The sequence below is a fragment of the Lolium perenne genome, chromosome 4, assembly GCF_019359855.2.
Source record: "Lolium perenne isolate Kyuss_39 chromosome 4, Kyuss_2.0, whole genome shotgun sequence".
Classification (NCBI taxonomy): Eukaryota; Viridiplantae; Streptophyta; class Magnoliopsida; order Poales; family Poaceae; genus Lolium; species Lolium perenne.
Window position 1 is genome coordinate 148,425,393 of NC_067247.2, and position 17,030 is coordinate 148,442,422.

General features: G+C 43.5%; 2 protein-coding genes and 1 long non-coding RNA gene across 3 annotated transcripts; 2 read left to right on the top strand and 1 right to left on the bottom strand.

Moving 5' to 3' along the window:
- Nucleotides 1–750: 750 nt before the first annotated feature.
- LOC127347465 (uncharacterized) lies at nt 751–3,652 on the top strand. Its single transcript, XM_051373648.1, has 4 exons — nt 751–1,154; nt 1,236–1,350; nt 2,838–3,482; nt 3,578–3,652. The coding sequence occupies exons 1-4, from the start codon at nt 751–753 to the stop codon at nt 3,650–3,652; spliced, it is 1,239 nt and encodes a 412-aa protein (XP_051229608.1).
- A 2,872-nt stretch (nt 3,653–6,524) lies between these two features.
- On the top strand, nt 6,525–10,864 carry LOC127294813 (probable sugar phosphate/phosphate translocator At3g14410). Its single transcript, XM_051324710.2, has 8 exons — nt 6,525–6,768; nt 7,978–8,085; nt 8,236–8,270; nt 9,262–9,374; nt 9,474–9,735; nt 9,816–10,084; nt 10,279–10,464; nt 10,552–10,864. The coding sequence occupies exons 1-7, from the start codon at nt 6,610–6,612 to the stop codon at nt 10,422–10,424; spliced, it is 1,092 nt and encodes a 363-aa protein (XP_051180670.1). The 5' UTR covers nt 6,525–6,609; the 3' UTR covers nt 10,425–10,464; nt 10,552–10,864.
- Nucleotides 10,865–12,716: 1,852 nt separating this feature from the next.
- LOC127348805 (uncharacterized) lies at nt 12,717–16,647 on the bottom strand. Its single transcript, XR_007879948.2, has 4 exons — nt 16,557–16,647; nt 16,324–16,485; nt 16,072–16,136; nt 12,717–13,019 (listed from the first exon to the last, which is right to left on the bottom strand). It is a non-coding gene; the product is annotated as an uncharacterized lncRNA (long non-coding RNA).
- Between the last annotated feature and the right edge of the window lie 383 nt (nt 16,648–17,030).

The window sequence follows — 17,030 nt, forward strand, 5'->3', positions numbered from 1 at the left end:
TTCCTTCATCACGTCTCCCATATGAACTTACTTCCTTCATCGCAAAATATAAGTTCACCAGTATTTTAAGGTACTTAAAATATAAGTTACTCCCTTCGTTGGTGAATAAGTGTACATCTAGAAAATAGTAGACAACTTAGTTCTCTCTTATATTTTATGAGTCTCTATTCTATTAATTGAAAAAGAGAAATGATAATTGGTGGTTGAGGTGGAGGAGAAGAATGGAGATTGGAGGATGGAGTTAGGAAGTGATTACAAGGAGCTAATTACATTAATTAACTGCATTGGTAGTTTAGATGCATACTTTTTTTAGATAAATTTTGAATCTAGAAATACATTTTTTTTTATAGAATGGATGGAGTATTTGTCATCAAAATCCCTTCTTCCTTGCAGAGCCTGCCTCACACCCCCACTGTATATTGATTTAGATTGCGTGAAAAATAATTATGGTTAATGACTCACCTCTCCATCCGTGCCATGACGCTTGCAATTTCCGATGAGAAAATAACTCACGGAGGCTCAACATCTCTCGGTTGGGAAATATCAGCACGTACTCCCATGTAGAGGAAACTCTTCGTGTGAAGCCTTAATTAGCACACTTCGGATTCCACAGAGCATTCAATTGTGCTGTTACCAATGCCACACAACGCAGCAAAGCCTCTGGACCGTGGATGATATTTAAGGATGGCATATGCAGCACCTCAAATCACCTTGCTCACAACCACCTCAAGAGAACATACGTCGTCGACCATGTCGAACGATAGCGAGCCAACGGTTGCTGTGAAGCTGTTCATCGACAAGGAGAAGAAAAGGGTGCTGTATGCAGAATCCAGCACTGAGTTCGTCGACGTCCTCTTCAGCTTCCTCACACTGCCACTCGGCAGGATCGTTCGTCTTCTCGGCAAGCGGTCTCAGGTTGGGTGCCTTGATGAGCTGTACAAGAGCGTGGAGAGTCTGAGCGAAGATCACTTTCAGACCAAGGCGTGCAAGGCGATGCTTCTTAGCCCCTGCAACGCTGCAGCAGCCCATTGCAGTCAGCTTAAAGTCAAAGTAGATGACAGCAATCGTATGTATCGTTGCAAAGAAGCAAGTTGCGGTTATGCAGTATTTAGCTCAGTCCCTGATGCTACTTGCGTATGTGGACATCCCGTCCAGTACATCAAGCAATGGACAAAGAAAGAGTTGTCCCATCCACCTATTGTTGAGAAGAGTGAGGGTGGAACTTTTGCCATCAGTGTCCCTAAGTTCATCATAACTGATGATCTCCACGTTGCTCCCTCTTGCACAAGCATCATGTTTTCCCTCATCGAGAAATTTGGAATACCTCAAAAAGGGAATATCGAGGAGAAGGTGCTCCAACTTTTTTTTAAACTGAAGGCCGTAGCCCAACCTTAAATTAATAAGGCCGTTGCCGGCAAGTTGTTACAAGGTGCTGAAGAACAGCTAACAGGAGACGAAAAACAACAAGCAAACAAGAATGAAAAGAAACACAGCTTGAGCTTCGTGTCCGTTGTCCGGCCTTGCGATCCGTCTGAAGAGGCGCCGAAGCTGGTGAAGAAGACCGCCGTTGAGAGCTCTCGCTGTAGTCAATCTCCAGAGGCCAAGCACACACCCAAGCACCATCCGCTTCTACCTCCGCAGAAAGCTCCCTGCTTTCTCGCCCCGGATCGAGGGGCGTCGGACCTGTCCGAGGTAGACCGCTCTCCCTGAGCACGCATGGATATCGGAGGTCACTGCCGGGGAGGAGGACTCCAAGCACTCGCCTCGCCGCGCCGCCACCCACGCACATCACCGCCACCCGCAGCCCACACCACAACACACAAGACCAAGCTGCCAGGAGCAGGCACAGACAGAGCCTACCACCGCCGCTGAGCTCGTCCACCCACATCCGCTATCTCCGACCAGCGCCTCCATCGAGGGAACGACGCCAGAGCGCCGCCGCCGTCCAAACCGAAGTTTTGGGCTTTCACCCGAGATAAGCAGAGCAGGAGAGGGAGGGGATACAACCTCGATGTCGCCTTCAAGAAGGAGCATGGCGCCGTCGCCAGCGTCATCGACTTCGTGGCCGCCACCGACAGCCAAGGGTTTCCCCCGGTTTAGATCCCACCGCCGACCAATCTCACCAAACCGCCGGAGGATCTGGGGCCAGGGAGATGGGAGGAGCACCACAGGAAGGGAGAGCTCGTGTCCAGATCTGATGCCGGAAGCCCGATGTGGCGACCTCCGCACCAGGCCTGCGCCCGCCGCCCCTTCGCCGTCCACACGGCCGAAGAGCGCAGAACGCAGCACCGGCGCCGCCACCCGCCGCCAGGTCGGCGACGCCCCACCCCGCGCCAGGGCCGCCGCCCTGCATCCATGGGATCCGCCCGATTCGTGGCACACAGCCCGGCCACCAACCACCACTCCCAGGCGCCGGCGAGGCCGGGCCGGAGAGGGGAGAGACGGGACAAGGACCAGCACCGAGTCCTCGGGCGGAGGCCATCCCCCACCACCCGGCCGCCTTCCTCCCTTCAGCCGCGCGTGGGGGCCAGAGAGCAGCTCCCCGCCGCCCCCATCACCGGCGCCGCACGGCCTTGCCGGCGGCCGCCTCCAGGGGCGACGAGAAGGGGAGGGAGGTTGAGGGGAGGAGGCGGCGGCGCTCGATGTAGGATTTCCCCCCCGGTCGCCTGGAGGGGCGACGCGAGGGAGAGAGAGGGGTCGACGCGATCAGGTGCTCCAACTCAATTCCAACAAGGTCCTTCTCTCTACCTCGGCAAAGTACTGTAAAGTACAAAGTTTTTTTTTGCATGTTTATGTTAAATTGTTAATTAATACGTTGTTTTGCGAAATATTTCCAGATTTCTAGCCTGCTTGAGAGAGCCATGCTGACTAAGCAACCTTTAACTGGATTGTGTTTTGATGTTGCTATCGCGCCGAGTGTTACAGACCTGTGTAATATTCCCGAGAATATGTTTGGAAAACAAAGTGTGGCTGATCCCAAATTCAGAGCCATGAACATAAGGCTTGTTCAGTCCAAGGAAGATTCAGTGCTATATGCTGAAGTTGGGCAAGATTTCGTTGATCTTGCTTTTGGCCTCCTTGCCATTCCACTTGGAACCATGATGAAGAGCTTTAGTCAGTTACCTCAAGTCGGATGTATTGATAATATCTACAAGAGTGTAGGTGGGAGTGCAAAACAAGAATGCCAAACCATACTTCTATCTCCGAAGTTACCCCCGTACTTTGGCTGCAGCAATAATATACTGCAAGTAGAAGAATCTGTTCCTAGATACCTTCGTATTGGTCAGACTTTAGTTAGTGAGAGGAATCCCAAATCATCTACTGATAAAGCCTATATCAAGGGTGGCCCCATGAAGTTCATGGTGACCAACGATCTCCACATCCATCCATTTTGCTTGACAAATACCCTGGATTTTCTTCGTGCATCCAAGATTCCGACTGGAAAACTTGTGCAGAAAGAACTCATACTCAACCAAACCCAGGTACTTTCAGTACCAATAAACCAAGTGTACTATATGATGTGGTTTGAGCGTCACGTATCGTAAATAACCACCATTTTCTTGCCTAACCGCTACAGGTTCTGAAGTTTGTTGGTGCTGCATTTGGGACGCGCAAAGCACTCAGCAGCCTGCTTCTGCCTTCAAAGAAGTAGCATCGTTGCCTGTGTTAGCACTAATCTTGATTCATGTATCAGCATGTATTTTCGTTTGCATTTAGTTAGATGCATTTGTTGTATTCAGTTATAGGGTCGGCAAGGTGTACGTGAGATACGTACAAATGCAGGCGAGTATTCAGCGGGAGGCGAGTAAGGCGAGATGCCGAGATAGCGCTGTGCGATGCGGCGTGTGATGGCGAGATGCCGAGGCCGGTCGAAGCTGCTGAAGACAACAGGCTGCACGTGAAATAGCCGTGTGATATGGTACAGACGTGTGAAGCTGCTGAACGAGTCCATGGTGATCCATCTATCTAGTTTGTTAGTGCATGAAGTAGTTAGCTAGTCGTGTGTGTGCATGCGGCCGAGTCTCTTGGATCCTGGAGTGATTCTAGGACATGAAGATTAAGTCAAGTGTTCAGTGCGTGAGTAAGTGCATGAGACTAGGTGGAGTTAGTGGGTGAGTGGCTCATGGCCTTGCATGTGTGCCTATTTAAGGCAGTGTAAGTATGTTTATTCAGCAGAGAGATTAGAGAGGAGAAAAGCTTGTGGCTGTGCGAGGCAGCGCAAGGCCAAAACACTTGTGTCTTCATTGCTATTTCTATGAGAGTTTAGAGGTAGCTAGAGGTAGAAGAAAGGGAGCTGGCATGATTGGAAGCTCCTACAGCCTGAGCTAGCCTCCACTGCCTGAAGATGCAAATTGAGATGTTACTTGAAGATTCCCGTTCGCATTGTTTACCATTTGGGAAAATTGTTCCTATTGCATGTTGTTTCATCGATCATCATGTAGAAGGCTTATGCGTCCCACTGAATTCGAGTTTTAACTGAATCAGTCGCCCTCTCTATTTCCTTTGATCCAAACCAAGTGTCGAAGATGATCAAAGGGAGTATATTTTAGATTGTGCATAGAAGAGTAGTGATTGTCCCATGCACCGCCCGCTGTCACTTCTCCCTATTTTATGGAATATTGTCTCAGTTCTCTCTCTCTCCTTTCACACTTTGAAACTTCTTCAGATTTTGAACTAAAAGATTAATTTAAGAACTGTTTAAATTTTTTAGTTCCTAGTGAAGAGAGCTTAAAAACAAGGCCAATATATAATATTTGAAAATTGACTTCTGAAACATAATAAAATTACAAAAACTAGACGACACCTAGTGAAATTTCATTTTGAAGCAGCTTGTTTCATTGTATTTCAAACATCCTACTTTGAACATGTGGTGCAGACTTTGATAATACTTTACTCTCAAAACAATATGTTTCATTGTGAATCATGACATTAAGTTGTGTCAGAATTCAGTTTTTTGAATTTTGTTAATTTTGAGCTTGTTTGAAAGATATTTTCAAAATATAAATACGGATTTAAACAACTTCTATTTTCATAAGTATTCATATATATGGCCCTTTTAAGTTTGGTCTTGAAAATAAAAAGAGTGGATAAACTGATGGGGGAGAGAGAGTGCATGCATGCAAAAGATTCTTTTATGTGCTAATCTCAAAGCAAAAGAGAAAAAAATCTATGGCGAATGTATGCACTCGACATCACATGCATGGAAGAACTAGTCAATAGTCATGAATAAACTATATCTGCCAAATTTTAGGCATGGTGACTCCACTAAATCCTCTTTCCTAAAGTTTGACTATGTTAAAGTCACTGAACCAACACGTGCAAGATTGAGAGCAGAGAGCAGGTCCCATTGCGTAGAGACAGAGGCGGCATGAAGCACGTGAATGACGAGACACTCTTTTGTAGTCCACCACCGTCGCAAAATAGCTTGAGACGCACTGGGGAAGGCAGCGTGGCGGGATGACGCCGTCACATACTTCACCTCCTTTTCTACATCGCAATATCTTTTCCAATAAGGCAAGCCCATCCGACCCACGTCTTGCCCCAGCCTTCTGGCTTCCTTTTCGGATCACCGCTTGGCGATCCTGCGAGCCGGCGGCGAGTTTCTTCCTTCGCTCCACAGAGATTCTTCGCCTTTTCTCACTCGATTGCCTTTTCTTCAACTCTTTGTCCATCTTGCGACACAATTCGAGAGTATCTTCTGACAAAGATTGTCTCGTCATCCATTCCTCTCTCCTAATTTGTTGCACTGATTTATCTATTTGCCTCTAGTCCTTATGTGTTTTTCAGCTCTTCATATTTTCCGCTCTAATCCTTTAAATTTTCTCCGTAAATGGAGTGCTTTGAGTATCTTCCACCTCCAAATCTAGCCCATCTCCGCTGAGACCAACTCTTTTCGCATCAAGTTGACTATCCTCAACCTCTTCCTCATCATCTCCCCCTTCTTTAGTCTATGGCCCTTTCCTTGACTTGGGACTAAGTAGCTTTCATCATCTATTGGAGGCACATTTTCCTGTACTACATATTTTGTGATAAGAATTATGGAATGGAGAGAGTAGTTTATTTATTTGTTGATGCATTTCTAGAATTCATGATACTCTCTCCGTTGAAACAAAAGTGTCTCAGTTTTGTTAAAATTTAAATATATCTAGAGACTATCTAGTAGGTAGATACATCTAAATTTTGATAAAAATGAGAATGTTAGAGTAGTATTCAGTGAGACCTGCCATCCGAATATGGCTACACTTGGGGTCCCAGCAGATATCAAGCAGCTTCAGCCTAAAATTTGACCTCTGAAATCATCTTTTGACTCGCCTAAGTTCCGACTTTCCAGCGCCATGTCATCACTCATCAGAACCGTACTCCCCCTTGCCTAAAAACTTTGACGCTGTGAAAGTCACTGTGACTCGCGGGCCCAGAACGTGAGCGGCGAGTGGGCCCCATTGCGCAGAGACTTCACAACGTGCGTGGCGGTGGTGTGCACGCGAATCACGAGGCACTGTTTTAGTCCACCACCGTCGCAAAACGGCTCGAGACGCACCGACCGACGGCGAGAGAAATCCTCCGTCCATTCCTCCGCAGCAACGGCCGACCGAGCAGAGCCAGCCAGCCATGGAGAGGAATGGCGGGAAGCAGCAGCAGCAGCCGCAGCCGCCGCCGCCGCCGGCGGCGGCGGCGTCTGGGAAGGCGCCGTGGCGGGACGGCGCCGTCACCTACTTCCACCTCCTCTTCTACATCGCCATCTCCGGCGGCCAGATCTTCTTCAATAAGGCAAGCCCGCCCCATCCGTCCCTCCTCTCGCCCCCTGCCCTTCCGGGTTCCATTTCGGTTCGCCGTCCCCCCGATCCTGCCAGCCGCGGCGAGTTTCTTCCTTTGATGCGGCTGCTCATTCATTCCCGATGCGGGCGAGCGAGACGGGTACTGTCTGGCCGCCGCGCCGTCGCGGGTTTCTAGGGTTTTTGCGAGACGGATACGTAGGGTTTGATCCGGTTGCTGCTCTCCCCGTGCGGGGGATCCACTAGACAAGACAGCTTCTGATGCTGCTGGAATGTGTCCGGATCGATCAGGGGAATTTTGTGATGCATCGGATCTCTGTCTGTGCTGCAGAGTAAACGCTCTCAGATTCAGGCGATTTTCAGTTTGGTTGGGTCGTTGTCATACCTACGATATTATCCTCTCCGTGGTTCTCAGGACAAGTATTGCTCCTATAATATGTAGATGCTCTGGATACATCAAAATGAGTTTGAGTTTTTTCAGAGAAGATTATCAACCTGACTAGCTAGAATTTGTAGATGCTCTGGATACATCTCTTCGCCTTCGGGTTCAGTAGTCTGGGATCTGGGAATAGTTTTTTGCTTGGTTGCGTTGCTCACTCATTGTGGATCTCTTCTTCATGTGAAGGGTCGACTCAGATTCTCTCGTGACAGCTCATAGCTGTTTTCATAACAAGTAATTTTGTTTCTTATATTGTGACAAATCAAGGGGGGCATAAGGTTTTAGTTGTATGGTACACTAATAAGTAAGGCTCATGGTGATCCTTATTTTTAACTGAAATCCTGTAGCTATAAGAGGCACAAGCTGTGAGAACTTTCCAACCTTCTTGGATCAATTAGATAGCTTCTTCTTCCACTGCAATAATCCATCTAAATTCAGCAACCAGCACAATCTGTTCACTGATTGGCTCTCCTCGTTTCTTGGGCCCAACTAAATGCTAGCAAGACCAACAATCCTCCATGTGATTGTGGCACAAATGGTGGCACTTACTTTCCTGTATGTACAAATACAAGTGTAAACTTTCATAACCCTTGCTTCAAAATTTTGATGATAAACTTTGTAGCAAACTTTAATATACAAATACTAGTTCTGGATTGTCTTCATAACTTCATTGATGTGCTTAAAAGTACTTTCCGATTCTTTTTCTATAGCAAACTTCAATATTTTTCTAGTGTTGTTAAGTGCTTTGTTTTTCTTGATGCGCAGTGGGTGTTATCCTCAAAAGAGATCAACTTCCCATATCCAGTGGCTCTAACTTTGCTGCATATGTTGTTCTCATCGGTAGTATGCTTTGCAGCTACAAAGATTTTCAAGGTACTGACTGATGCGCATTCAAAATATACATGGTTGCCTATCTATTTCTTATCTGTAGAATAACTTAGACTTCATACTTGTTTCAAATTCCTGTTACTTTCTTGGCATTCAAATCCATGAACTTACTATTTTTTATTTTGATAAATCCAGGTCATAAAGATCGATGAGGGAATGACTACAGACGTGTGAGTCTTGGATTATACAAAATTCATAAAATTGTACAGTAGTTTCTTACTCTCTCAGTCGTTCTCCATCAGTATATCACTATATCATGCTCCATGACGTATCGTATCACCTCATGATCGAGACACCCATAATGTTTGCCTGCCTCTCCTTGTATGAACTGATCAGGATAATTATGTATCTTTTGCATAACACTAGCATATTCTAGCATTTTTATGTAAGATGCCACAAAAATGGCAGTCTTTCCTTAAATAACGAGTTTGGTTTTCATCAAACTATATATGAATATCTCATAAGAAAGGAGATAAATGTGGAGAGCAAGTACAACTGTTGCTTATTGTCTACTTTTAGTTTAGTAACAGGGTGTTTGTCATTGATATAAATTTGTCTCCTTCCATTGTCAAGATTAGTGAGCGAGTTTTAGCATGTTGTTAAGATTGTGATTTAAGGAGCAACTGTCGGTAAGCACATGCCATGTTTGAAGCTTAAAAGTCTGGAGCATGATGGTGATCAACTGATCATCAGATATTGGCAGTTCTACTTTTTCAAGTCAATCTGTAAGGGAGATAGAAACCTAAATTCACTTTGACGAAGTCTTGAACCCACTTGGCGGATTATGCGTCAAGTCCCCCCCCTCCCCACCCCACCCCAGTGAGCTCTTCTTAATTTTGGCATTCCTGGGCAGTCTTAGGCAATTGGAGGGGCAGTGTTTTAAATCCGAATTGCCGAGTGAGTAATTTGCATGTACTTGTTCTGAGGTGGTCCAGTTTAAATATTTGTCTTAGATTTGTATCCTGCTACACAATAACACAAATAAGAAGCTCTGCACCATTTGTGTCAGGTTCTCGTGAGAAAAGCGTGCAGTTATTTGTCTATAGCATGGACGTGCATCCATTATTGCTTTCCCATGCTGTGTTAGATTTATATTCATGATTTAGTTCATAATAAAGTACCGTAATTGCCTTTTTCTAACTAGTTCACCTGAAATTTCAGATATATCAGTTCAGTCATACCAATTGGAGCAATGTTTGCAATGACACTTTGGCTAGGAAATAGTGCATATCTCTACATATCTGTTGCATTTGCACAGATGTTGAAGGCAATAAGTATGTGCACTCTCTTGGTTCTAGATTGAGAAGGGCAAATAATAGGCTATGATCACTTTCGAAACTGATGTTAATATACTCTTTACTTGAGCATTACAGTGCCTGTAGCAGTTTTTCTCCTCGGAACAGCATTTGGCCTTGAAGAAATGAACTGTAAAATGCTTGCTATCATGTCTGTCATCAGCGTTGGAGTTATTGTGGCTTCTGTTGGCGAAATTACAATTAGCTGGGTTGGAGTGGTGTACCAGATGGGTGGAGTTGTAGCAGAAGCCCTTAGACTTATCTTTATTGAGATATTTCTGAAGAAAAAGGGTGTTAGACTGAACTTGATATCCATGATGTACTACGTGAGCCCTTGCAGGTATCTTGTCCAACAGCTCTCCAGATTAATTACTTGAAATACTGTTTGTTCTTATAATTTAAAATAAGTTTTTCCTGCAGTGCCTTTTGCCTCTTCATTCCCTGGTTATTCTTAGAGAAGCCAAAGATGGATGCAAGTGTTTCATGGAACTTCCCGCCAGTTACATTGTTCTTAAACTGCATGTGCACTTTCGTACTTAATCTGTCAGTCTTCCTTGTGATTTCTCGGACCAGTGCACTGACAGCTCGTGTTACTGGAGTTGTGAGGGATTGGAGCGTGGTGCTGCTTTCAGCTGCTATCTTTGCTGATACAAAGCTTACCTTCATAAACATAGTTGGCTATGCTATAGGTATTCTACTGTTTAATCTGGCCTGTTTAACTTCATAAATTCTGTGGTTTCTTTCACCTGATATTTTTCCGCATTACATTTTCTTGTGAATTCTGGAAGTTTGAGCCACCTTTCCATCTTGAACTTTATTTTTTCAAAGAATTGCATTTAGAAGTGGAATAGATGATGACCACCTTTTTTTCTGCAATGTACAGCTATAGTAGGTGTTGTAGCATATAACAACCATAAGCTCGGAGTTAAACCCCAAACAAACCAGCAGCAGGGTGCCGACAGCAAAGTCACCCAAGGAAGCCATCAACACGTTGATATGCCATTGAACTCTACAAAAGAATCTTCATAACACTGAAAGTAGTGAGATCTTCAACAGATTTTTGTGGAAGGTAATATAATTTCCAGATGTTTCTAATCCATACATCTGTCATATGCATGAAACATACTGATGGTTGTTGTGGTTGCTGGTCATCCAGGAGTGAGCTCTTAGCTTTTACTTTGAGTTGGCCAGCTCTCCACGGATACATTCTTTTCTTCCTACCAAATGACAGGAAGACTGGAAATTTTGTATAATGATGGGGAAGAAGATACATGTATACATTTACGCTAGCATATACTGATTTGTACGAGTGTGGCCCAGAACAGGGGGATCGCATCATAAAGGTCAATTAGGTTGTGTAGATGTGTTTGTTGTCTTTGAAATGTTGTAGAAACATGGACCGTCTGTATGAAACACTTGCCCCAAACAGGGGAATCACATCATAAAGGTCAACAGATTATTTTGGTGCACCTTTTCTTGTCTGCATGCACATTGTACTTTTCAGATATCAAAGAATGTGACATGTCCAGTTTCAGTGTCTGCAGTCCAACCGATATGTGCAATGCTCTTTCTGCCATCTTAAGGCTGGGACGTGGATATTTTTCTTGATTCTGTGGAAATCGAACATTTTTCTTCTAAAATTTCCTCTTGATTCGAGTGAAATTCCACACTCCAGAAATGAGCTTCCTTTGGAATGCAGTTAGGGTTTCTCATAAATGGTTTCAAATCGTTGAAAACTAGTGTATTACTTGTCCATAGTATTTGTAGGTGTGTAATTTCTCTTTGATTGCCTTCCCACAGTCCAGTCTGAACCGTGGTTGGGGTTTCAGTACAATTTACTGTGCACGCCCTTGTTTTTTTTTCTTTGAACGGCTCGTTTGACCGTCGCACAAATGAGAATGTTGTTCACCAATTCCTTTCACGATAGCCTTCAGCAGGTACAAACTTCATGATGTCTGGCTTCATCTTTGGTACGTTGCCTACCACTTCTATAATGGCTCCTTTTGTTCGGTTTGTAACCTCCAGAGCTGTTAAACATCGATTCAGCCAATAGTTGGCCCTGCAGAAGTGGCAGCATCCAGAAAACCTTGCGGTTCAATTTGGCGACTTCCGCAAATTGAAGGGCATTTTGTTGCCAAGTTCGCTAAGTTGCCGTCTCTGAGTATATTCTGGTTTTCTTCGCTATGTGATGCTGACATCTTAGAAGGACGAAACTGTTGAGTCTGATCATGATTAAATCGTGGAATTCTGATGTTCTTTAATGTTTTGTGTATGCAATATCTTCATGCTTCGCTGGAGGTATTCTCACACCAAACAGCCATGGCAGTACACGGAGTGCTCATGTAAATGGATACTACTGTTGAACATAATAGTCAGTGTAAGTATGGTTCTGGAGGAGGACAAGAAACAGTAATATGACTCTGAATTTTGATGTAGTTCATAGACCCCGGGAGGAGTAGTACAAAAAACAATCTTGAACATATTACCGTGGCAGGCTTTGTTCTTGGTTCCTTTTTACTACCATGCCAAAGTATCACTATTTGACCGTTGAAGTTTTGTAACTTCCATTTGCTAATTTATGCTTATTGAATGCAACTAGTAGCTGTGCAATCTATTTCAGAAGAGCAGAGCAGAACAAAATGGGAACTAGTGTTGACAAAACACATAAGGCCTTGTTTGGCAGCCCGGTTTTTAGCTAGATACACGTGTATTATTCCGGCCCAATCAATTACTCGAGAGTACACTCCGTACCCATTTGGCAGCCAGGTTTTTAATCGTGTAACCCCAAATAAACCCCTGGATACACGTTAGATGGGGCAGTTTTTAAGACGCGCGGTTCCTCTAGCGTTTTTTACACTCTTGTTTCAAGCAGAGGAGACGGGAATTGGGTGTCCACCCAAAACACGTTCGAAAATACACTGTGAAACACTAAAATTCACTCCTTCCAAACGAGGCCTAAGGGGAGACACAAAGAACGAGAAAATGTAGGAGGGTAGAACTGAACATCAAGAGGGAACAAACAACCTAATAGCGGATCGAACGGCTGAGAACACCAAACCGACATGGTGGTGGCTCCTAGCCCTAGGATGATCCATTTTCTTGATGGAACACATCTGATACTAGAGGGAAATTTTGACAGATGATTTAGGGTCTTCAAGTTTGTTTGGCATTTGCATTGATCTTTCTGGTGCATTTACTGGAACACATTGACCACTGTGATTTGAAATGAGAACAAAACGACAATGACTTGTATGCACTAACATATTTGAGGTGCAAACAAGAATAAATTCTCCACATCAGTTTGCAAAGTACAGGTGTTGCTATTCAAATGCACCAGGTAAAGACCAATCAATGTAAGGAGATAAAGAATCCATGAAAGGAGACAACATGGGGACTATGCCCAAGAGACAACCTAATGAAACACATAATCCTGCAAATAAATATGCCCAAGAGACAACCAACTACTGAGTCTTTAGTACATGGGACGAGAGAAAAGCCCAGAAACACTTGGTCTTGTATTTGCATCGGACAAACTGAGGCACCTTGCTGTCTCCTAGCAATCAGCGAGACGATGAGGGAAGTCCTACTTGTACATTACGCCATCCTATTTGTATTCACAATTATCTGCAATACTGGTTAGACCGACAGCAGAATCCAGTAATAACCATAAAATATGAATCCGTTGATATCATAGAGGATGAATCCATTGACCCGAAGAAAATAGTTCCAGTAATAGTTATAGATGATAAATCCATGTAACCCGGAAATGCGTCAGGTAGTATTATATTAGAAGAAACCATGATAACCCGAAGAAAACCAGTCAGTAAGCCGAAGAAAATAAATCCACCGAGCCGAATAAGATAAATCCACTTAAGCCGAAGAAAATAATTCCACTGATCCGAAGAAAATAATTTCATTGAGCCGGAGAAGATATATCCAGAGCCGAAGAAAAGAAAAGAAATTCACCAAGTAACAAAATATATTTGTGATAACGAAATAATGGCGCAACCCCAGTGTTTGGGTGAATTTGCTGTAATAATGTAATAGCGCAGCCCCCGAGTATTCTGGTATGGAGAAAATAAATAATAATTGACTCTTTGAAGATGAACACTTAGCTTTTTATCGGGTGCGGCGAAGTCAACGTAGAAGTAGGCCGTTCGGTAGACGCAGTCGAAGCGGTGGACGTAGATGTGGAGGATCCTCGATTGATGAACCCCTGAGCGTAGTGAGCACCATGGTGAACGCAGTCGACGCAGCAGCGGAAGTCAAAATTTTATTGCAATTTGATAATTTCCTGACCCAGATGAATTCACGGCACGTGTAGCACGCGATCTTCACATCACCACCGAACCAGTGTTGCTATCCCCTCTCGGTTATTTTGTCAACCATGGAAATTTTTCCACATGATGCATACGTGCAAAAAAGTGATACAACGAATTAGCAAGCCATGGCTTTAGTAAAGTAATTCAATCAATTAGATAATAAAAAGAGATACGATCCAAAAAGAAACCCGAAAAAGAAACGTAGAGACAAGAAAATAAAAAACAAAAAAGGATTGGTCTTTGTTCCACGCACGCGTGCGTGCTAGCCTTGCGGGAGGCAGAATCTGCCATGAACTCCAACGTAGCTTTGCTTTATTTGATTCCAACGTAGCCTCGCGTACTGTCATGAATTGACCCAACTTAACTTCGTCTTACTAGATTCTTGACACCCGCACACGCGCGGATCAGCCGTGCCGAAGAAAACGTTGGTGGCGGCCGCATTGACGTGAAGAAGCAAAGGAGTCGAATTAGCCCGATCGTGTTGTTCTTGATAATGATGAATCCCGCCAGGATGACAAAATCCAGTCGTTGCAAATTTTCACAGACGGCGCCAATTGACGAGGGATCACCTCGCCAATGCCTACGTATTGTAGACTTGGGTTTCGGGAGAGAGCGACGATGGAGATTCCGGGAGCGAGATTAGGCACACGACGTACCCAGCTTCGGGTCCCCTCGGTGGAGGATCCCTACGTGCTGCTAGCAATCTACTATATGATCATAAGTATCTTTATATGGTGCCGTTGTAGGCGGAGCTATGTTGTCTATCTCACTAGTAGAAAAATGCCATATAGTCCCGGTTTATAAGGCCCTTTAGTCCCGGTTTCTCAACCGGGACTAACCATCCGGGACTAAATGTCCTCCCCTTTAGTCTCGGTTGTAAAACAAACCGGGACTAAAGGTCCCACCACGTGGTCTGCTAGCGCGCGTCGGGGAAAAAGGCTATTTTGTTAATTTATTTATCTATTTTTATTTTTTAATTATTTTTCACTCCATCTTTTTTCCTATTTTTTCAGAATTACTAGTATTTTCGTTATTTGACAAGTTTAGTCTCTAACTACACTTAATCTCTAGTCAAATTGCTTACTCATGGTCAAACTTCCCGCTCGGTCACCCATCCTCTCACTACTCCAACACTAGCACGCTTAACTTCCGAGTTCCTTCCCATCTCACTTCCAAGTGCTTCGCGCGCATGTATGTGATAGTAGTATCATATCAATCCTATTAACATGTTGGTCGATGTCACACTTTCTTTATTGTTTGAATCCAAATAATTCTATTAATAAACAAAACTAATGATGTAATAGTAATTTTAATAAATAAATAAACATTAACTTTTTAAATTTGTATTATAATTTTAATAAATAAATAAACATTACTTTTTATTTTAAATATTTTTTTTCCAAAAAACTTGAAAATTTGAAAATCTAAATGGGCTAACTTAATGGTTAAGTAACATTAATATTTATGCAGGATGCAATTTTTAATTACAAAAATTTGAAAATATAAAATCTTGAATTTTTGGCAAAAACTAAAATCTTCCTGCTTTCATACTTTCATTTGGAATTTTGAGAATCTAAAAATTGGCTAACCGGGTAAACCCGGGTGAATTCCGATGATTTTGATATATTATACGTTTTTTTTCGACGTCGTATGCAAAAGTTATTGCGGTTTTACCATTTTTCAAACATTTTTTGCAATAGAAGTGAAAATTCAAATTTGTTAATTTTCCCTAATAGTAGGTTGCTTAACATACATGAATCTCAAAAGATTTTATTTTTTGAATTTTCTATCATTTTATTTTCTATTTTACAGTGTTCAAGAAGGCGATCCGGGGGGGGGGGGGGGGGAGGGTGGGGAGGTGCGTGGGGAGCAGAAAAACCTAGAAAACTCTTTAGTCCCGGTTTGTAATACCAACCGGGACTAAAGGTCTACCCTTTAGTCCCGGTTTGTAATACCAACCGGGACTAAAGGCATCCGAGCCCTGACACAGCCTGCCGCGCCCTGCCGATGGGTCTTTAGACACGGTTTGTATCACAAACCGGGACCAGTGCGCCCATTGGACCCGGTTTGATTCAAAACGGGGACATTTGCTTGGGACGAAAGGCCTCTTCTCCACTAGTGTCTGTTGGCCTCCCTCTATCGGGTGCCCTGACTGGCTTTATATATGCAACCAGCCTAGGGTTTTACAAGAGTCCTAGTCGACTACTTCTTCGGGTTGCCTTGTTTGGGCCTTCTCCATATTGGGCCGAGCCGATCCAGGTATAGTAATAATGGGTACCCGAAGGGTATACCCATGTCAAGCGGACATACTCAATTTAGGTCAGAAAAGTAGAGACAAAGAAACAATATATTACCTGGCCTATTTTCATCACTTAGCAAGGATTGTTTGCATCACCTATGCATTTGGCTGCGGTGGCACCTACAACAATGCATAAAGAGAAGAACTCTATCAGCTAATCTTGGATACATTTAAAATCTTATTAAGTTCACAAGAAATAATAGCAGTAGTAATGACACGACCGTTCACTTCTCTCAATGTGTAATGCACTGGAAAGCATGATGGGGGAAGCGGAATCTATCAATTTGGTGCAATAAAAGATTAGTACCGAGGAAAATCCTGGTAATGTTCCACCAACTCGCACACGAGCATTTTCCCATTTTGCTTGAATCCATATACCAGCTTTGCATCCTAATGATTCAATCCAGACCACAACATGGTAAGGCAAGGTAATGGTCCAGATCACCACCCGTCCCATCTTGTATGGAATCTGCACATGGAGAATTTTATTATGACAAGCATGCTATGCATGTATAATTTTGTAGTACGACAGATTCTCACCGAAGGGTCTTGGACACTCAACCCCCAATACAAAGTAAATGGGAGGTATGTTGCCATCATGGAGAAGATTGTGTACTCAGGTGTGGGAAGGTAGTGAACTATACCCAAGTGAAAAGAGGCAAATATAGACAGGGAAATACAAAGGAGCTCTCGGGTGCAACGCACCCCCATACTTGGAAAAATAAAAAAAAGTTTTAAAAAATTAATTTTTTTTGGACTTCAAAGATGATCAGGTATTGTACCTGAAACAAAATATTTTCCTAGGAAATTACTTTTATTGTATCCTGGGTAAAAAAACAAACTCGAAATGCCCCATGACCAGGTACTATTCACTTTATTTTTGTCATAATTTTGTCTTTTTTGCCCTGGCGTCCATGGGAATCATTTCGTGTCCAAACATTTTTTTTACGAATACAAACTTGATCATCTTTTATTTCCAGGAAGATTCAAAAAAAATTGACTTATTTAAATTAT

Excerpts from the sequence above, each read along its gene's own strand:
- LOC127294813 (XM_051324710.2), top strand. The coding sequence starts at position 6,610 with ATGGAGAGGAATGGCGGGAAGCAGCAGCAGCAGCCGCAGCCGCCGCCG. Across the intron at positions 6,769-7,977 it reads GCCAGATCTTCTTCAATAAG|TGGGTGTTATCCTCAAAAGA; the intron begins GCAAGCCCGCCC and ends CTTGATGCGCAG. Across the intron at positions 9,375-9,473 it reads ACAGATGTTGAAGGCAATAA|TGCCTGTAGCAGTTTTTCTC; the intron begins GTATGTGCACTC and ends TGAGCATTACAG.
- LOC127347465 (XM_051373648.1), top strand. The coding sequence starts at position 751 with ATGTCGAACGATAGCGAGCCAACGGTTGCTGTGAAGCTGTTCATCGAC. Across the intron at positions 1,155-1,235 it reads GTATGTGGACATCCCGTCCA|TGTCCCTAAGTTCATCATAA; the intron begins GTACATCAAGCA and ends TTTTGCCATCAG. Across the intron at positions 3,483-3,577 it reads TCATACTCAACCAAACCCAG|GTTCTGAAGTTTGTTGGTGC; the intron begins GTACTTTCAGTA and ends TAACCGCTACAG.